Raw genomic sequence first — 20,078 nt, forward strand, 5'->3', positions numbered from 1 at the left:
GTACGAAAATTTCTGATTTTTACTTAAAGGTCCCATATCGTGCTCATTTTCAGGTTCATACTTGTATTTTGTGTTTCTACTAGAACATGTTTACCTGCTGTAATGTTAAAAAAAACTTTATTTTCCTCATACTGTCTGCCTTAATATACCTGTATTTATCCTCTGTCTGAAACACTCCGTTTTAGTGCATTTCAACAGATTTGCGTTTGCTAGGCAACATTTTGGTTCCATGTTTACTTCCTGTCAGCTGATGTTATTTACATACACTGCAACAGGAAATAAACTGGGACACATTTAGAATGTTTATGTTTAAAACCATGTAATGGTCTAAATACGGTATATTTTTTGACATCACAAATGGACAGAAATCCTAACGGCTTGTTTCAAATGCACAATTTCTGAATACGGGCTGTGTGTATTTCTCCGTATATTGAGCGTTTTGATAGTTTAACAGTATTTATAAGGCACTTAAACCAACTTTATAATATAAAAGATTTGAAAATCTAACTTTTTACAATATGGGACCTTTAATAATATTTTTGACCGTTTTATATTGAAGGTACATAATTGACTTTGGATTATTTTTTGTTATCTTATTTACATTGTTATTGATCTTATTTGTTATTATCTAAGTTTTACTTACATATTTCATTATAATAATAAAACTACTCCAGGTGCATTGTGTTGTGTATTTTCAAAATCAGCTCTTAAAGGAAGGATGGATCCCTCAGCACAGGTTGCAGGTCTATAGAAGTTCAACAGAAGAGTGATTCAGCCTTGTCAGTTTTGGTTTTAATCATATTTAGATGCCTGAAGATGGAAACACTATACAGTATTTCACAAGAACGAACCAAAGATTAAATAAAAGTCTGTAAAACAAACATTTTTTTGTAGCAGTAATCATCTCCCGACTCCTTAAATTCATCGTACGACCTCTTGTGGGGTCCCGACCCCCAAGGTGGGAACCGACGCTCAATCAACATAAATGTTCTTACCAAAAAGAAGAAGAAAAACTTGTCCTCAGCAGAACGGTTTATTACAGAGCTAAATCAAGTACAACTTTAAAGTGACTTACAGTATTAGGTTATGCAAGTAAATTCTCTATTTCATATAAATACAGAAAACACATTTCAACTACTAATTATACTTCCTGGAAAAACACCACGTTTCTTTTGGTTATTTCAGGTCATATTGTACATTCACGTCTGCTACTTAAAAAAAAGAAGAAAATACTGAATATAGGTAAAACATATTGGCTACTTGCAGTTTCAATATCAGTCTCATTATTGGACCTCCAAAGCCACGACACTGTAGGTTGAATGTTGCAGTACATAACTTATATATAAGTTATAATTTACCTGTATGACTGCAGGTTCAGAGATGAGCTTGTCTGCTTCCACCACTTCCACCATAGCCTCCGGCACCACGGCCTTCTTCATGCACGCCATGTTGAAGCCGTACACGTCGTCCCAGAATGCAATGTGGTCTTGGTGCTTCTGTGCGTCTCCGACTGCTGCCAGGCTGATGTTACAAAGGTCGGGGTAGACTGAGGAGCAAAGAGAGGAGCAAAGGGAGTCAAGGGGCTTATCGTAACATACGTAAATTAATAACTACAAAAATATGATTATTGCGGTTATTGTTTTACAAGGCGCAAGGTAGAATTTAGGACTGCACAAAATGATGAACAAGGCAAGGGATGATTTGCTTCCTGGCATCATACAGAGAATGCTCTCAGACAGAAAGGGAGTTATAACATAAGTGGAAAATCTATTCTAAAAAAAAGTATTGTGTTGGTACCACTAGGAAGAGCATGTGTATATCAATTTGTGGGGTGAATTTATGGAATGGTTTGAATAAAGAAATTATATAAAGTACAAAAATAAATGAATTTTAAGAGAGGTACAGGAATGAGGAAGGGGCATTGGGACTGGGACGCTCGTTGTTGGTTTGTTTTATATATATATATATATATATATATGTATATTTATATATATATATATATATACATGTATATATATATATATTTTTTTTTTTTCTATATATAAAAAAGTATGATTAATTTGCGATTAATCGCGATTAACTATTTTAATCGACTGACAGCCCTGATTACCACATTACCCCAGCAACCTTCTGTGCACTGCAATCATCTGGGTGATTTCACTGACATATACTTACTTAAGTAAACTGTTTTTCAGTTTGCTGTGGTATGTTGGCAGTGTGATAAAAATGCTTAATTTCACCATTAAACAACCTCGTCAAGAGGAACCAGAAACTAGAGAAAATGAGAAAGTGGAGGCAGAGAGAGAGAGAGAGAGAGAGAGGAGCAGAGGGGAGACCACCTGTGACATGCTACAGTAGCTCCTCTGGTGCTGCTCACTGCTGGCAGTGCTGTTAGCAATGTTATTTGTCAGAGGTTAGAAACTGACATTTTTATTGTTAGTTTTTGAAGCATCTGTTGTATAAACAGTTGTAAACCTATTGACAATGCACTTGAATTGAACCTGAATATTGCTTACCGTTCCTACACATCCAAAGGAAAGAAGAGCACCAAACAAACGTATCACAGTTCATATTTTTGGAGGTCACCGCATCTCAAAGTGCGGTTTCAGTGGGCTCGACTATTGTAAGGCCGCCTGGTCAGCGATGAGTGAATCCCATCAGGGACTTGTTTCCCTCTCAACTAAAGATCATTAATCATAGCTAAATACAAAATTCATGTCCCATAAACTTCTTTTCTCAGTGCTGAGACGTGTTTAATATCAACAAATTGAATGGCTTGAAAACCATTCAGCAAATTTAATCAGAAAACGCCTTAACATCTTGTGGGTGTGGAGCTTTGCATCAATTTCACGAGGCTGCTGTAATGACTGTATCCATCACACAGGCACGAAACATGACCCGGCGAGCATTCTGTCCTACTTTAATACTTCATACTTTACACACTAGATGGATCAAATGTGGACACCGAAGTATTACCATATGTGTTTGTTCAAGATCTCGTTGTCCCGTGAGCCCTAATATGCTAACATAATATAACAGCCTTCACTTTTAAAAAAGGACCAGTGTGTAGGATTTATTGACATCCAGCGGTGAGGTTGCAAACCAACTGAATACACCTCCGCGCAACCCTCCATTTCCATGCATGTCGGAGAACTACGGTGGCTTTCGGGTTACGTAAAAACAGGAAAGGCTCTCTCTAGACCCGGTGTTTGGTTTGTCCGTTCTGGGCTACTATAGAAACATAGTTCATCCCAAAGGTGTTGGATGGGGTTGAGGCCGGGGCTCTGTGCGGGCCAGTCATGTTCTTCCACACAACACTGGGAAAACCATTTGTTAATGGACCTGGCTTTGTGCACGATGTCATGTTGAAACAGGAAAGGGTCTTTTCCAAACTGTAGCTACAAAGCTGGAGGCACAGTATTATTGTCTGAAATACAGTTGGATCCAAATGTCCCCAGACCAAGAGTACACAGTAGGGATGTGTCGATACCACTTTTTTCAGACCGAGTACAAGTACAAGTACTTACATTTGGGTACTCGCCGATACCGAGTACCGATACGAGTACTTCTCTGTGACAAAAGACCCTCGTTAACAGCTAGCTGGAGGGCGTGAGACACACACGACAGGCTGGGGAGTCCCAGATACGAGGCGGTGCGCCGCGACCGGCTCTACGCAGCTTTACAGCGCTCCCCGCCCGGACCTGGCCACACCGTGACGGGGCTCCCTGCTCCCGGTGTGACTGTCAACCGCGTCGTGCCACGGCCCACGTAAAAGGCGCCAGGGGTCTGTGGCGATGTCGGCAACCTACCCGACCCGTCTTGAAACACGGACCAAGGAGTCTAACGCACGCGCAAGTCAGAGGGTGCAAGCAAAACCCCGTGGCGCAATGAAAGTGAGGGCCGGCGCGCGCCGGCTGAGGTGGGATCCCGGCCCAGCGGGGTCGGGCGCACCACCGGCCCGTCTTGCCCGCACCGTCGGGGAGGTGGAGCGTGAGGACCCGAAAGATGGTGACAAGAGATTAACGTCGCCCTGCTGTAAAGTGGTATCGATGCCGTTGTATCGGAGCTGTTTTGCGAGTACATGTACATGAGCACAGTATCGGACCTGATACCATGCATCCCTAGTACACAGAAGTATGTGTAAAGGTATGTCCGCAAAGCTTTGGCATTATAGTGTGAGCCTCTTCACTGGCACTCCAAGTTGAATGAGTTAACTTTCTCTGCTGCACAAATTATATTACAACAGAGAAGATAAAAAAAAAATGCCCGACCCATTTTCTTCTTCGATCAAACACAAAGACAAGAGCAACCACCAACGTACTTTTGTCCATTATCCCCTTCATTACTTCAGGTAGACATGCTAATGAAAGTTGCGCAGCATCAATTATAATGTTACTCTTCCTGCAACATAAAAAATGATGTGATCCCGACCTAACAGATTCATTACTTAGGGTGGAATAGATGCAGAGTTGTTGGGGAAACTTTACGTGATTTGGAATCATTTGGAAGGTTTTGCAGCTTGTGCCACTGGCCAGAACAGTTCAAAACATGGTTTCACAGTTGACAGTGTCCCTGTCCTTTAGTTGACAGTGTCCCTGTCCCTTAGCTGACTGAACCTGCAGCCTCAGAAAAACTATTTTTCTTAAAAGATGAAAGATGTCAATCAGTCACGGGGGAACTGTGTTTCTAGTTTCATCTTTCAAAGCTTTGAAGACTGAGCATAGGCAGTGATTATTGTTGCTCCTCATATTACATAATACTGTCTATTGAATGAACATTATCCATGTCTTAAATGAGCATTAAACGTGAGCCTTAATGTCCTTTTCATTGTGTTTTCACATCTGAATAGATTCTTTTCTATGGGTAATATGCTTGGTGATTAAGCCAGAGCTGAGATGCTTTAAGCCATTGGTATCCCTACTGTGAAGTAACATTAGCTGTCACAGAGGCCTAGGGCCTAAACTAGAGTCATACACTCATGAGGATATATCAAACTTCATATTTTAACATACAACTTACTGCCATTGGTAGTAATGTAAGAATATGTCCCACATAGATATGTTCAGAACAGATACAAATCTGCACAGCGTACTATTATGACGAATATATCTGACTGTAGCATCATGATAACTTCGAGTGATAAAATTCATAGAGCGGGGCAATATCTCCAGAGCAAACAGGCTAAGTACTATTAAGTATAACTATTAAGAGTTATCCATTCTCTAGACATTATATCAGATGGTACAAATAGTGGTATATATATATAACATGAAATAATGTAAATTATTAATCGTGGTGGCAGCTATTAGCAAGGGCAATAGTAGCTGGCAACAGCAATACTCGATAGTAACAAGCAGTTAGCTGTAGCGATAGCTGATTGAGTTAGCAAGCAGTTAGCAGTGGCATTAACCGATAGCTACAGCAAGTACTGCTTTTATCAAGCAATGAAAAAATACAAAACAATTTACTGAGCAAAAAAGAGAATAACAATTAAAGTACAGAAATCAGGCACAATATATGAGCATAAAACTACAGAAAGTACTTAGCAGCAGCAGCAATAGCAGATAGAAAGAGTAAGCAGTTAGCAGAAACAACAGCAGAAAGCCATGACAAACTGTTATCAGCAACAATACAGTATAGTAGCCTACACAGCAGCATTAAACAGTTAGCAGCAGCAATAGCAGATAGAAACAGTAAACAGTTAGCAGAAGTAATAGCAGACAGCCATGACAAAATGTTAGCAGCAACAACAAGCAGTTAGCAGCAGCAATAGCAGACAGCCATAACAAACTGTTAGCAGAAACAATACGCAGTTAGCAGCAGCAATAGCAGATATAAACAGTTAACAGTTAGCAGGAGTAATAGCAGACAGCCATGACAAACTGTTAGCAGAAACAATACGCAGTTAGCAGCAGCAATAGCAGATATAAACAGTTAACAGTTAGCAGGAGTAATAGCAGACAGCCATGACAAACTGTTAGCAGAAACAATAAGTAGTTAGCAGCAGCAATAGCAGATATAAACAGTACAGATAGCAGAAGCAATACCAGACAGCCATGACAAAATGTTAACAGCAACAATAGTATGCAGCAACATTAAGTAGTTAGCAGCAACAATAGCAGATATAAACAGTAAACAGTTAGCAGCAACAATAGCAGATATAAACAGTAAACAGTTAGCAGAAGTAATAGCAGACAGCCATGAAAAAATGTTAACAGCAACAATAGTATGCAGCAACATTAAGTAGTTAGCAGCAACAATAGCAGATATAAACAGTAAACAGTTAGCAGCAACAATAGCAGATATAAACAGTAAACAGTTAGCAGAAGTAATAGCAGACAGCCATGAAAAAATGTTAGTAGCAACAATAAGCAGTTAGCAGCAGCAATAGCAGACAGCCGTGACAAACTGTTAGCAGCAACAATAGTACACATCAACAATAAGTAGTTAGCAGCAACAATAGCAGATATAAACAGTAAACAGTTAGCAGCAACAATAGCAGATATAAATAGTAAACAGTTAGCAGCAACAATAGCAGATATAAACAGTAAACATCTAGCAGGAGTAATAGCAGACAGCCATGACAAACTGTTAGCAGCAACAACAGTACACAGCAACATTAAGCAGTTAGCAGTAGAAGATATCAATAGCAAGCGGTTAGCAGCAGCAATAACGCTTAGAAGCAGCATTCAATTCACTCAAATTACCTGCCAACAACAGTTAGCAGAATAGCAGTTAGGGATTTAAACAGATATCTGTCAGACAAAGAATCATCCAGAGAATTGGAATCCATCGTAACTGCTTTGAAACCAAGCTGGTTCCAAACTTCGTTCTCCATCAGGAGCAAACTACAAACTTTTTATAGTTTTAAGAAAAACGCAAGCCTTGCAATGAGCACATTTTAATTATATTACTTGGCATGTGTGTTAGTGCTCGGTCTCACGTAACCTTCGACACGTCGGACCGTAAAACGTGTGAATGGATGGTGACAGCTCAGTGATGGGCAACTCATGGCCTTTCATTATTAGCTGAAGCCTGCTTGTGACCCTGTGAGTGTCACCATACCTAATGACTGTGCACACACATATTCACACACGCAAACAGCAGATTTGTCACTTCATTTTACTCTGATTACTGAACCGAGTGAGTAATTACGAGGGCCAGGTGAGAGGAGGGGGGGGGGAGTGCTGCTGATTGGGCAGAATCGGGACAGGCCCGTCTGAGAAGCTCTCTGAAAAAGAAATGGAGACAGAGAGACGAATAGGCGACAGAGGGGGTGCTGTGGTGAGGATGGAGAGGGAGAAAGATGAAGAGGAAGAAGGGGGTGGCGGGGGGGTACACGGGCGTCCCCAGATTCATGGCTTTGACATCTGCGTCCTTCTCGACTCGCTGCTCACAGCCCGTTTGTCATGCCCCCCCCCCCCCCCACAACCCTTCTCTTGCTCTCTCTCCATCTCCCCCATTGGTCGGCTGTGAAAGAGGGAAAGGCGGCGAGGGAGGGGGCATGGGACAAAACAGATCCTTTTTCCCTGGACGCTGTGCTGTGCCAGGCATGCAGGGACACATTTAAGGATGAAGGGGAGGTTAATGTAGTGGGGAGAATGAGCGAGCCGCTGTAACTCTCTTCTAATGTAGCTTAAACACACATACAGCAGCAGTGCTGCACGTCCGGCCATGTGCACACACACACTCAAAATCTGAAAATAAACTATGGAATAGAAGTTGCTAAATCGAATGTGACACCGTAACTGTATTACGATCAACATTAAATGAATTAAAGGTATGAAATGCAGGAATATTTGCTTGGCAGATTAGCACATAAATACTGCCTTTATGGGCATGTTTACTTCTGAACAAACACAACAACATGGAGGAGCCTCCACTCGTAGTATTGACACAGGTAACTAACCTCTTAGTGTTTTTAGTGCCAGGCACCATGCATGCTGAATTAAGCATGGGGAATGAATTGAATTTATAAAAATTAGTGGAAATATGAATCTCTTACTGACCTAAATTTATGATTTTCAATATTATAATTGTCTCAATTTCATATAATTTCATCGAGAACAGCTACAACAACCAATGACATGAAACTAGGGTTGTCACGATACCAGAAATTTAGTAGTTGATACCAATACCAGTGTAATTCCACAATTCTCCATACCAATTCGATACCACTGAAAAAAACAAAAGCATAAATCCCATGAACCTCAACATACGCTCCTTTATGACCGTTTGCATACTGGTTTTTGCAAAGTTATTATTAATCCCAGATGATCCGCCACAAGTCTCTTTCCAAAAAATAAATTTGACAAGATGACATTTGAACACATCATGATGACATGATTATAATTTACCTTCACCCAATACTCATTTTATTGAATAGAGCCTGAACATCAGAATGTAACTCAACACAACCTCCGTTAAGGTTAGCCGTTAGCAACGTTATTTATCCAAGTAGGACTGTGCTGCCCACCGTCTGCTAACAGCTAATGCTAACTATCTCTTCTCCTGCCGATTTCAACACAGATTTGTTGTTCACAGTGAAGCGTTATCAGGGAAATTTTCTATCGTCCCCGGGACGACAGGACACCGTTAGTCTCGAGCCCCGACGGTACCGAAGTATCGGTTCTCGTGACAAGCCTACGTGAAAACAGAAATCCAACCAATCAGCTCACAGTCCAGAATCTTTAGCTGGTCAGACTGTAGTTTATCGAGACAAATTGTGAGGCAACATGAGAAAGGACATGGTGCACACTGTTGTATTTTAAAAAGAAAAATATTACATTGACTTGATTTATCGTTCAGAGATTTTGGGACTGTTCTCTCAGCCATACAGTATGTGCAGTACAGAACACTGTATGCTGCTGAATGTCCTCAAGTTGAAAAAAATATATAATACAATATAAATAAATAAATAAATAATATATAGTGTGGTCACTGCCGAGATGGCGGCGGAGCCACCCACGTTGAGCTTCACAACGTCTTTTCAGAAACCTATGACCTATGTCCATATTTTATGCAGTCTATGGGCAGGACCAGAGAGGAGCATCCTGCTGATCATGGTTAATACAATGAGTCTGCTACCTCAGAGGCGTGTAGGTTAACTGAAAATAATGCATATGAAAAATGGCTGACTAAAGTTCAATAACCTTTTTAGACATGGTTTAACATAACATAAGCAAAAACGAGCCGTCCTGGAGGAGCTTATCATCTAAGCTGGGAAGAACTGGGAATTCTTTTAGGCTATAAACAGCTCCATTGGCTGAAGTCGACGGTGCCAGCAGACATTTCTTCTGGTTTTGAGTGGCAGTAGATCCAGAGAGAGAGAGAGAGAGAGAGAGAGAGAGAGAGAGAGAGAGAGAGAGAGAGAGAGAGAGAGAACAGCCCGTTCTGGGAGCGTCAGGGTTAAAGGCTCATGACGAGCCATACGCTGTCCTCTGACCTGTCACTTTCTGCCTCACTCTGGTCACACCTTCGCCTGTCCAATCCGCCTCGCTAACAGATCCGTCTCTATAGGTGGGGTCACTCGGGCTGTCAATCTATGCGTGTGAGTGTGACCTCTCCCTTGTGTCCCAAGGAGCCACTAAAGGCAGTGTGGTGGAACCGTGCCTTAGTTGGGTCACATTTGGCACAAGCCATTAAATCTGGTCAGTGACAGGGATGGGATGACCTGGGAGACTGAGACACACAAGCACACACACACAAATCCCTAAAGAACATAATCTTTGCACATGTGTCAAACTATTGTCTATATAGGGTCCTATTAGTTTGACTCCAATTCTAAAATCCCATTTAAAAAACATCCATCTTATATATTTCGCTTCTGTCTTTGGTTTTGTCTTTGAAAATATTGTTATTGTACAACCCAAAATGTCATTTTCATTGTCAAACAGGTTCACAATAAAATTCCAAGCAGCATATTTGATCAAAACGATATCACCACGCCTCCAAGGAGGATAAAAAAAACGGGGATAAGACGTGATGAACTGAAGTAAATGGGGGCCCACGTTTAATAACTATAACAAAACTATGTCAAAACATCCATTTACAATCTGTCACATAACTCGTGCAGTAAAATTCAAGTCTCATTTATCCAGTCGTATGCTCACTGCTCCCCAAACGCATGCATCTTCACTAAAACCTTACTATATATATAAAACACTTTGGACTTGCACGGAGACTGTTTATGCAGAAGTGTTTTACATAGGAAGGTTTTAGCAAAGATGCAAAGTTACATACAAAGTTTTCCTCAGAAATTCAAGGTAGAACGGGGTGAGTAATTGATATACAAATGGTCATTTTGGGAGTGTAGTATTAATTTAAGCCAAGCTGTTAGTGAAGCAAAAAAAAAACAAATTCAATTACTGTGTGCAAGCAAAGAGTACAGAAACAAAGAGGCAAAACTCCGGTGCTTTTTTGATGACGCTGCGGTAGCGCTGCCGCCATTTTGGACTGAAAACACCAATGACTCCATTGCCATGAATGTATAAAGAGTCGTCTGTAAATTAGAGTATTTTTTTTTTTTTTAAGTGGATCAACTTCAGAGTATGAACATTTAAATAGCCCTCATTTAAATCATTATTAAAATCATATAGTATTATACTTGTATCATCTTCTAATACACCCATGGGCTGTATGCTGTAAGCCTGTCCCGTGGTGGATGTATTAACGTCTCTGTTCCCAAACAACCTGCTATCGGCCAGTAGCTAGTAGTGCTAGTAGCATGACGTCAACAGTATTTAATGGAGTTGTAGGCTATTTACTAACACGCAGGGCAAAAAGCACAGGACACAACCTCTCATACATCCATGGTCTGTGGTCTATTGGACTCAATTTTGGATCCTTGACATGAAAAACGTTATATTATAATGTATTGTAATATTTATAAGATTTGTATTGTTCAACGCGGGACATTTCGGTAGAGACATTAAAGTTATAACAGTAGAATAGAAATAATTTTGTTTTACTTTTGTACGGCACTTAGTTGGCGGACGTTTTTCTGGCGTCGGGTAGTCGCTTTATGTCCAAAATGGCAGAAGCGTAGCTATGCTGCTGGGCGCTGACGTTGCAATGGAACAGACTTTCACTTCTTAGCAATATACTGTACGTTCTTTGGTGCAAGTTTCCCCCTCTTGACTAAAGACATGTTGTCTTTAAAACAGCTGTGTGTGTCGGGTTGAAGTGAGCTGCTGAGCCTCCCCCCCTCAGCTGTTTGTTACTCCACCTCTGAGTGGAAGGCTGAATCCTCCTTTCCATGTTCAAGTTGTATAAAAGAAAAGAAATATGTCCATTCTCCCTCATAAGTTCCTGGCTTTTCTTATGTGCATTTGATTATGGAGTAGTAATGCAATGTTTGCTGTTGGTATTGACGCTCGTACAATTTGACACACCCAGTGGGAAATACAAGAAAACCCCTCCAATCTCTCTCACGTGCTACTTGTAATCACCACAGGGGGTGGTGAGCATGAGCGGTTTTCTCCCTGCTGACAGATGAAATTTAGAATAAATCTGACCTGAAGTATCACACTGCACTACACCATCCCCAAACTAACAGATTTCACTGAGTAATAAAACACAAAAAAATATTCTTTGGAGTTCATGCACAGTATGTGGAGAATTGTATCGATAGTATAAATGTTGCAAGAGGTGCAGAGAAAAACTCTAAATGCCATTTGGGGGGTTTTAATACTAGGGTTAGACACCTTTCCTACTTTGGGAACTGCTGCTGGAAAGCCAAAAATGTTGTTATCATACCAAAGATTTTCCAGGTTTGTGCTCCATTTGGTTGTGCCAGCCTGCTGCTTGTTACATAATGGCAAGGACGGGGAAATTCACTTACATGGAGTGCAGGAGGTACATGAGGCGGCAGGTCTGACGTTGAATCGCTATCAGCTGATAATTAAATGATGGAGATGCTGTGGTAAACCTTAGTTTAGTCCTTTGGCAGAGATAGTACAGTACATTTTCAATTTGAATCTATAGCTATAGAGGTCAACAGCGACGGCACACTTTTTAAACGGCTCCGGTTACAGGAGTCGATTGAATTTCCCATTCATTAAATCCATTGACGTTTCAGAAAATCCTTATATGAAGAACTATAAGCCAACCAACTAGGAGATGAATCGTGACCATAAAACATTTGATCAAAGTAAAACGGAAAAAAAAGGAAAATGTATAAGACTGTGCACGTAGTTATTTTAAGAAAGATGGAGCTACTCATCCCATAAAGCACTGCGAATGGTGACTCACTGCCTCTGGAAATCGTTTAAACTAACCGTTTTTCGATCTACAACCAAGATGGCGCTCATGCTGCGGTATTCTCCGAGTCAATTTTCTTTTCCTACTTTTGTTAGTAGTTTCTTGTGTAAAGTATAACAGGGCGGCCCTGTTGCAGCTTTGTGAGCTCAGTGACAGAGGTGATTTCAACCTTCGTGAGCTTGATTGCTTCCCGGAGCTACTTCGTCAAGTCGGAGCTACAACTAGCCAGGATGCAGCAAGGGGTTCCCCAGGCAACCAGAGGACGCCACGGAAACGCGGTAGGCGGGGAGGCATCCAGCGGAGACTCCGGCACCTGGTTAGCAGAGGAAGGCTAACGCTACCGATCATACTCTTTGACAACACACAGTCTTTGGTAAACAATATGGACGATCTCCTGTGTCGACTAACCAAACAGCGGTACATTCAGGACTGTTCTGTGCTGTGCTTCTGTGAGACATGGCTTGGAGAGACGACCCCCGACGAGGCCGTGACACTGAAAGGCTACACGGCCTTCAGAGCCGACCTCAAGGCAGCGGACTGCGGAAAAACCCGCGGGGGGGGGGAACGACGATTCTCGTCAAGCAGTCTTGGTGCACTGACACGGAGATAATATCTCATTCCTGCTCCGCAGATGTGGAATACATTACACTAAGGTGCAGGCCGTTTTATTTACCAAGAGAACTGCAGTGTATCATCCTCAGTGTTGTTTACGCCCCCCCTCAACCAATGAGGGCAATGCACTCAGGGAGCTCCATGACATGATTAGTGGACATGAGAATACATATCCAAATGCTGCTCTTGTTGTTGTTGGGGATCTCAATCACTGTGAACTGAAGAAAACTCCATCAGTTTGTGAACTTCTCCACCTGAGGTGACAAAACACTGGACCGATGCTACAGCAACATAAAGAAGGCCTACATTGCTGTACCCAAGCCTCATTTTGGTAAATCTGACCACGTGGCTATCCTGCTACAACCCATTTACATCACAAAGCTAAGAGCTAACCCTGTCATCTGTGAGGACTGTCAGAAGGTGGAATGACAGTGCGCTGGCAGAGCTACAAGGCTGCTTGGAGGCCACAGACATGAACATCTTTAAAGAGGCGACAGACAACATCCATGAGTACACAGAGACTGTTAGCAGCTATGTTGACTGGTGCACTTCCATGTGTGTTCCCTCCCTGACTATTCGTGTCTTTCCCAATCAAAAGCCCTGGGTTAATGCAGATGTTCGTCTGAAGATCAGGAAACGGTGTGCAGCTTTTAAGTCAGGGGACACTGTGGAGTATAAAATTGCCCGATATGAGCTATAAAAGTCCATAAAAGCTGCAAAGAGAGCGTACTCCCAGAAACTTGAGAGCTGTTACCTGGATAACAACACACATAGTATGTGGCAGGGGATCCGATCTGTCACTAACTACAGGAGAAACACGACGAGGACAGAAGCTCGGGACACCACCCTTCCAGACAACCTCAACAGCTTCTACGCTAGATTTGACAGACTGAATGGAGACACCCCCTCAAAAGCCCCCCATAACTCTGATGAGACTGCATTACAGGTGACACACACACAGGTTCTGAGGGTTCTGAAGCAGGTGATTCCACGCAAGGCAGCTGGACCTGATGGAGTGTCACCGAGAGTCTCGAGGGCCTGTACTGAACAGTTGGCAGGGGTGTACACTGCCAACTGTACACAGACATCTTCAACACCTCTCTCACACAGGAAACAGTCCCTAGGTGTTTCAAGTCATCTGTCATCATACCGGTCCCGAAGAAACCAGATACACATACACTGAACGACTTCAGGCCAGTGGCACTCACCTCAGTGGCCATGAAGTGCCTGGAGAAGCTGGTTCTTCAGTCAATTAACGTAGTGATTCCTGACTCACTGGACCCCCTACAGTTTGCTTACCGCTCAAACAGGTCAGTGGATGACGCAATGGCACTGGCACTTCACTCCACACTCCAACACTTGGACAGTAACAGGACATATGTACGCATACTTTTTTTGGATTACAGCTCCGCCTTTAATACAATCCGGCCAATGAAGCTGACTGTGAAGTCAGCTAACCTCGGGGTCCCAACAGCCACCTGCAACTGGATTTTGGACTTTCTGATTGACAGACCACAGGTGGTGAGGATGGGAGATAAGATCTCTGCTGAGCTCACAGTCAGCACGGGAACCCCTCAGGGCTGCTGCCTCAGCCCAAAACTGTTTGCACTATACACCCATGACAATGTTTCCACTGAGAAGAACAACATCATTATTAAGTATGCAGATGACACAACCATCCTCGGCCTCATCCAAGGTGGGGACGAGTCTGCATACAGGGGACAGGTCAGCTATGGAGAAGACAACGACCTTGTTCTCAACATAGAAAAAACAAAAGAACTCATCGTGGACTTCAGGAGGAGAGCCCCCCATCTGCAGCCTCTCATCATCCAGGACTCAAAGGTGGAGCGGGCTGACAGTTTGAAGTTCCTCGGCCTTCGCCTGACTAACAACCTGAGCTGGGCCAAAAACACTACTGAAACAGTGACGAAAGCTCAGCGGTGGCTGCACTTCATCAGGCTGCTGAAAAAGGCTGGACTCAGACGTCAGCCCCTCACCCTGGCCTACCGAGGACTGGTGGAAAGCATCCTCACCAGCGGCATCACGGTGTGGTTTGGGAACGCTACCCAGGCTGAGAGGAAATCACTGCAGCGAGTCATAAAAACTGGAGAAAGAATCATTGGCTCTAACCTCCCCTCCATGGACATGATATACACCCAGCGCTGCAGGAGGAGGGCACAGAGCATCCTGAGGGACAGACACCACCCAGCTCACTCTCTGTTCAGGTGGAGGGAATCAGGACACAACTTGAGGCACCACAGGCCAGAGAGCATCTCCACTCACAGAGCACTTCTGCTTTCACAACAGTTTCTTCCCAGCTACAATAAGACTGGTGGCAAAGGACGTTAAAGAGGGACACAAATACCCCACACCTCACCTCACCTCCATACCATTACTGACACACAGTACACCTGAACTGAATGGACTGTAATGTTGTGCAACATGCTGCCTTCCACTGTGGAATTGTCTGAAATATATTAATTATTTCTTTTTAAAAATATTTTTGAGAGCTACAAGTTCTTTTAACATGGTCGTGGATCATATATAATATATACTGTATATTTGTATTCTGGGGTATCGTTCCTATGCAGAAGGTAGTTTAGTTTATTTATTGATTACACTGAGGGAGTTTTATATTTTAATTATTTATTTATTTATTGTGTTGAGTTGAATGTGCTACTTATTTTGTACTGTAATTACCTTGTGCCTTTTCTACCTTTTTTCTTTTCTTAAAGCTGACTCGGTGTAAACTGCTCAGAATTCCAATGTACTTAGGTGCAAATGGCAAATAAAACTCTTGAATCTTGAATCTAAACTGAAGACAGATTCAGCAACTGCATGCCTTATTTCTCGTATCAAATGTTTCCAGAAACACACATTTCGGCGAACTGCTGTATTTTCGTAACATACGAGAAAGTTTTCAAACGAGCCGCCATGTGGGCCCGGTTTGAAACCCGGGAGCAGACCGCGGAGCAACACGGACCCTCACTAGTCGTTCGCGAGTGCGTTACACATTTCCGTGGCAACAGCTAGCTCCACCTATCAGAGACGTCGCTGTTACACTTGGGATTGTGGGTAGTGTAGTACTTATCCATGACGATCGCAAATGAAACGTGTTTTACTTAAAACAAGGTTTCACAATCTCGTAGTTTTGTGGTAATTCTACCTTTGACAGTTACGACGTTACGGCTAAAAATCCCAATCCTCCATTCAGGACCTGGCTGGGATTTTCACTTATGGAACATCGCTGTCGAGCTCTACTGCAAGCCATGTGAAATATGTGTTTATTAGTATTGGTTACGAAGCTGTTGGCTCACGTGATATTAGTTTTCCTTGGCACACTGAGCCTTTGATTCAGGATGGCGTTAGTGGGTTTTGGAGCTCACCCAAGGTAGTCCGACCTACTGTACAAAAATTTTTCAGAGCAACCCCTGACACCCCTCGCACTTCCTCATACCACTTCAGTTGATTTTCAAATATGTGTAGGCTCAAGGACAGCCTGGAAGGCGGTGTTTCATCACTCTTAAAATTCACAAACCACATTATGGAGAAATTAAATGACATTGCCTCAAGAAAAATCCCTTTCTGTGCAGTTTGTACATGGCATATGTCATATATCTGATAGACAATGTGACCTACCTGAGCCACCGTCAGCCAGGTAGAGGTCTCTGGCATACAGGATAGAGTCCAACATGGACTCAAACAGCAGGAAGTAACCCTGGAAACAGAGGAAGTACACATTATTACCCAGGTATCTTCTGGAACAAGTTTAATACAGCGTTATCTGGTATCTTTGGAAGCTCATGGCAGGTAATAAATGGAGAAAACTACCGAACCGCTGGACAATCCAATCAATTTTTAAATTCAAGATAACTGTGGTGGAAATCTGAATTAGCTGTTGACTGTGAATTGAGTGATGTGCCCACGTGGTCTGCCACCCAACATCCAAAGGTTTGACCCTGAGTTGACCTCCTGTTCTGCTCCAGCAGACGGCACATTAACCGTGGTATTATTCCATTAACGCTGAAATTGAGTTTTGTCCACATCTTGTTGGCTTCGACCTGAATGGCAGGTACTGCTGACAAATGGCTTTTTCAACCTCCTACCCCTCCAACCAGCAGATCGACCAATCGGATAAGCCCGAGAGCTGCGACGCTGGTCCCCTTCACTATGGTGTTTATGTGCACAATATTTGGAGCGGGTTCAGACATATGGGAGGGCATATCTCCATCTGGGACAAGGAGGTGGAGCAAAATCACTACATGCACACTTTACTGGAACTGATGACCCGTCTCAGTCCGTTCAAAGCTGTGACAACGCTGACTAGGCTCCTTCAGGATCAAAAACACCCATCAGTGCTTTCAGATCTGTGTTTTACGATCAAATCAAAAGCACAAGGAAAAAGAATTCAATTTTCAATCTGGATATTTGGTCCCCATCACGATGATGAATTTGACCGCATGTTCACTGTAGATCTATGAAGCCTGACATGCTTTGATATGGATTTCTGGAGCAGTTCTGATATGGACATTCATTCTGGAATAAATCACATTATTGCTTAATCATCAGTTTTACCCATGACCTGACAATGTCGATTATTCTGTATTTTGTACAGGTTTACAGGTCCAGTGTAGAGGAAAAAGGAGGTGCACAAAGGGGAAAACAAATTATTACAAGCTGGATTTTATTTTCATAGCTCAAATTTATCCAACGCGTTCTGATCCCAACTTGTCACATACTGACGCTTTGTCACACACATCTGCATCACTTTTTGGTCGCAGTAAACACATGCTTAATGTTGTGAATTAAAGCTGAAGTAGGCGAGATTGGAGCAAATATGATTAAAAAAAGTTGTTTTTATAAAACGGTCGCTATATCCTGACAGTAGTACATGAAACAGGTAACCTGAAAAAAAATCATGTTCCTCTGTGTCCTCCGGTGCTCCTAACGGCATCTGCAAGATTTCACAGACCAGAGGAAAACAAGCAGTAAGAGCTGATCTGAGGTCTGCTGTCCATCTGCTGTCTATGAGAGCCGGCTGTCAATCACTCTGAACTCCGACCAAACGGTCAGACTAGGCAGCGCTGATCAAATATGAATCAATATTCTGTTACGTTAATGCCTATTTCTCTCCTCAAGGGTTTTCAGAATCATCTTGTAGTGCACGGTATAGCCGTAAAATTAGAAAGTTTGTGACCCGGCAGCCATGTTGAGATCTGTTGAAGGAACGCCAAGTTCCGGTCACATGAACGGAGCACAGCCAATAGGAACGCTCTCTCTCTGAAATGACCTGTGATTGGTCAAAGTCTCTCGTCATGGGCTAGATTTTCTAAAGCCTGAAAACAGAGCCATGAGGAGGAGCAGAAGCCTAGTTATCTCTCAGAACACTTGAATTACAATCTGCTGAAAGGTTGTTATGGAATTTTTGCCCAATGATGCCAAAAATATACTGACTACTGCAGCTTTAAACAAAAACACTTTTTTTAGGTTTAGGAAAAAACAACATGGTTGGGCTTAAAACGACTACGTTTGTACAGTGATAGTGACACTGAAAGTTGTGAACACGGGACACAAAACACAAAACACAAATAGCGGCCAGGCCCACCGACAGGCCGTTGGAGTTTTAAGGGGTCAAAAAGCATTGCGCGTAGTGGAACAATAATACACGGGAGAGTGTTTTGCCAATAGACTGGCCTTTATCAGGGCATGACTCATAAAAGTGCTGAAAAAAATGTCAATTACAACTTGGGAAATGGCTCACTACCACTATGTTGGAGCGCTGGACCCATCCGAGCAAGATGGAAGCAGCTCTACGGCGACACAATCGTTTAAATGAAGACCAATAAGTGTGAAAACAAAATAAGAAACCAAAATGGCCAATATCTCTACTTTCTCTTCGGTGGAGGGGGAAAGAGGGACAAGGAGAGGTGAGGGCCGGGACAAAAGATAAAGACTGAATGAGGGGACGTTTGGGGGGGGTTGTATGATGAAGACAAAGTAGAGGAGGAGGAGAGAGGAGGAGCGAGAGACAGAGTGATGTAGAGAGGATGCAGTGGCCAGCAGAATAGTAATTCACTGAGATAAGAGCCTTATTATTCAAATAAAGACAACCTTTTATTGGAGAACGGAGAGGAGAGCGAGCGGCAGACAAACAGGGGAAACAGCCCTGATTTATAACTAACTCCCAACATCGTCACCATCTCTGTCGTGGGCCCCGAGCTGATAATGATGACAGCGATGAAGCCGATATAACCGACTCATCCTCCGCGAGACGATAAGGGGAAACGTTCTCTGCGTTTATCGACAGCGGACCGGTCTCGGACCAAAGTCGAGTCTGCTGCTGCTGACTGTCGTGGTCCAGTCGATGTCCTTAGCAGCCGAGCGGGTCGTTTTTAAAAACCCTCACACAGAGAACACCAGCCTCGTAATTTAGATCCCAATTTCACGGGACACTGCCTCTCTTGAAGGGAAGAGGATATGAGAGAGAGAGAAAGAGATGCCCGAAAGCGGAGTCACACCTTACTTTTATTGTCAACAATGCTCCAGGATTACTGTCCCCTCCTGCTGGCTTCCACGTCCTCCCAGCAGCATGTACCACACCCCCTAATTTATACATCTGCAATGTTAATCACCAAAAACACAGAAACACACTGTGCCATTAGAATGGGATGTGAGGAGGGCTGGAACTGAAGCAAAGGTTTGAGTAGGATTAGATTTTCGTCAGAATACTTCAACCTCTGGGTGAATGTGTCGTCAGTCCTGAATGATGCAGGTGATCATATACCATGTGTCGTCACTAAAAGTTCAATCAAAACCGGATGATGTAGCAGTTTCGGGCCGTGTCAGTATAGAAGATCAGTCCGGTATGAGGAGGACGGTGTTGTAAAGTTGAACTCTTCATGACACAGAGGCATCCTTCAGGCCAGTCAGTGCTGATATTTTAATTACGAGAACACAGCGCTCAAATGTAATATCCCTCACAGTTTCATCAGACTCAGACCAACGGTGCCTCAGCGTTTTTAATTAAAAGTTCAAGTTTTAAAATAATTCCCACCATTACTACACATTCGGCAAAATGCTGCAGGGCAAGATGCAGGTACGAAGATGAGTCATCCTTTCACATCTTTTCTAGTCTGACCGGTGAAGTTTGTGATAAAAGTTATTTTTAGTCCACGTTTTGGAGTTGCATCCTAAACGAGGACACC

The 20,078-nt window shown here is 42.8% G+C and overlaps 1 protein-coding gene across 3 annotated transcripts in view; it reads right to left on the reverse strand.

Annotated features, from left to right (window-relative positions):
* Positions 1-20,078, reverse strand: part of prmt3 (protein arginine methyltransferase 3) — an 86,628-nt gene that overhangs the window by 32,230 nt on the left and 34,320 nt on the right. For all 3 annotated transcript variants that reach the window (XM_037752195.1, XM_037752184.1, XM_037752204.1), the window contains exons 11-12: positions 16,513-16,591; positions 1,359-1,546 (exon numbers count right to left, since the gene is read on the reverse strand). In XM_037752195.1, coding sequence (XP_037608123.1) covers positions 1,359-1,546; positions 16,513-16,591 — 267 coding nt within the window. The remainder of the gene's footprint in view (positions 1-1,358; positions 1,547-16,512; positions 16,592-20,078) is intronic.

This window comes from Sebastes umbrosus, chromosome 2 (genome assembly GCF_015220745.1).
Source record: "Sebastes umbrosus isolate fSebUmb1 chromosome 2, fSebUmb1.pri, whole genome shotgun sequence".
NCBI classification, from domain to species: Eukaryota; Metazoa; Chordata; class Actinopteri; order Perciformes; family Sebastidae; genus Sebastes; species Sebastes umbrosus.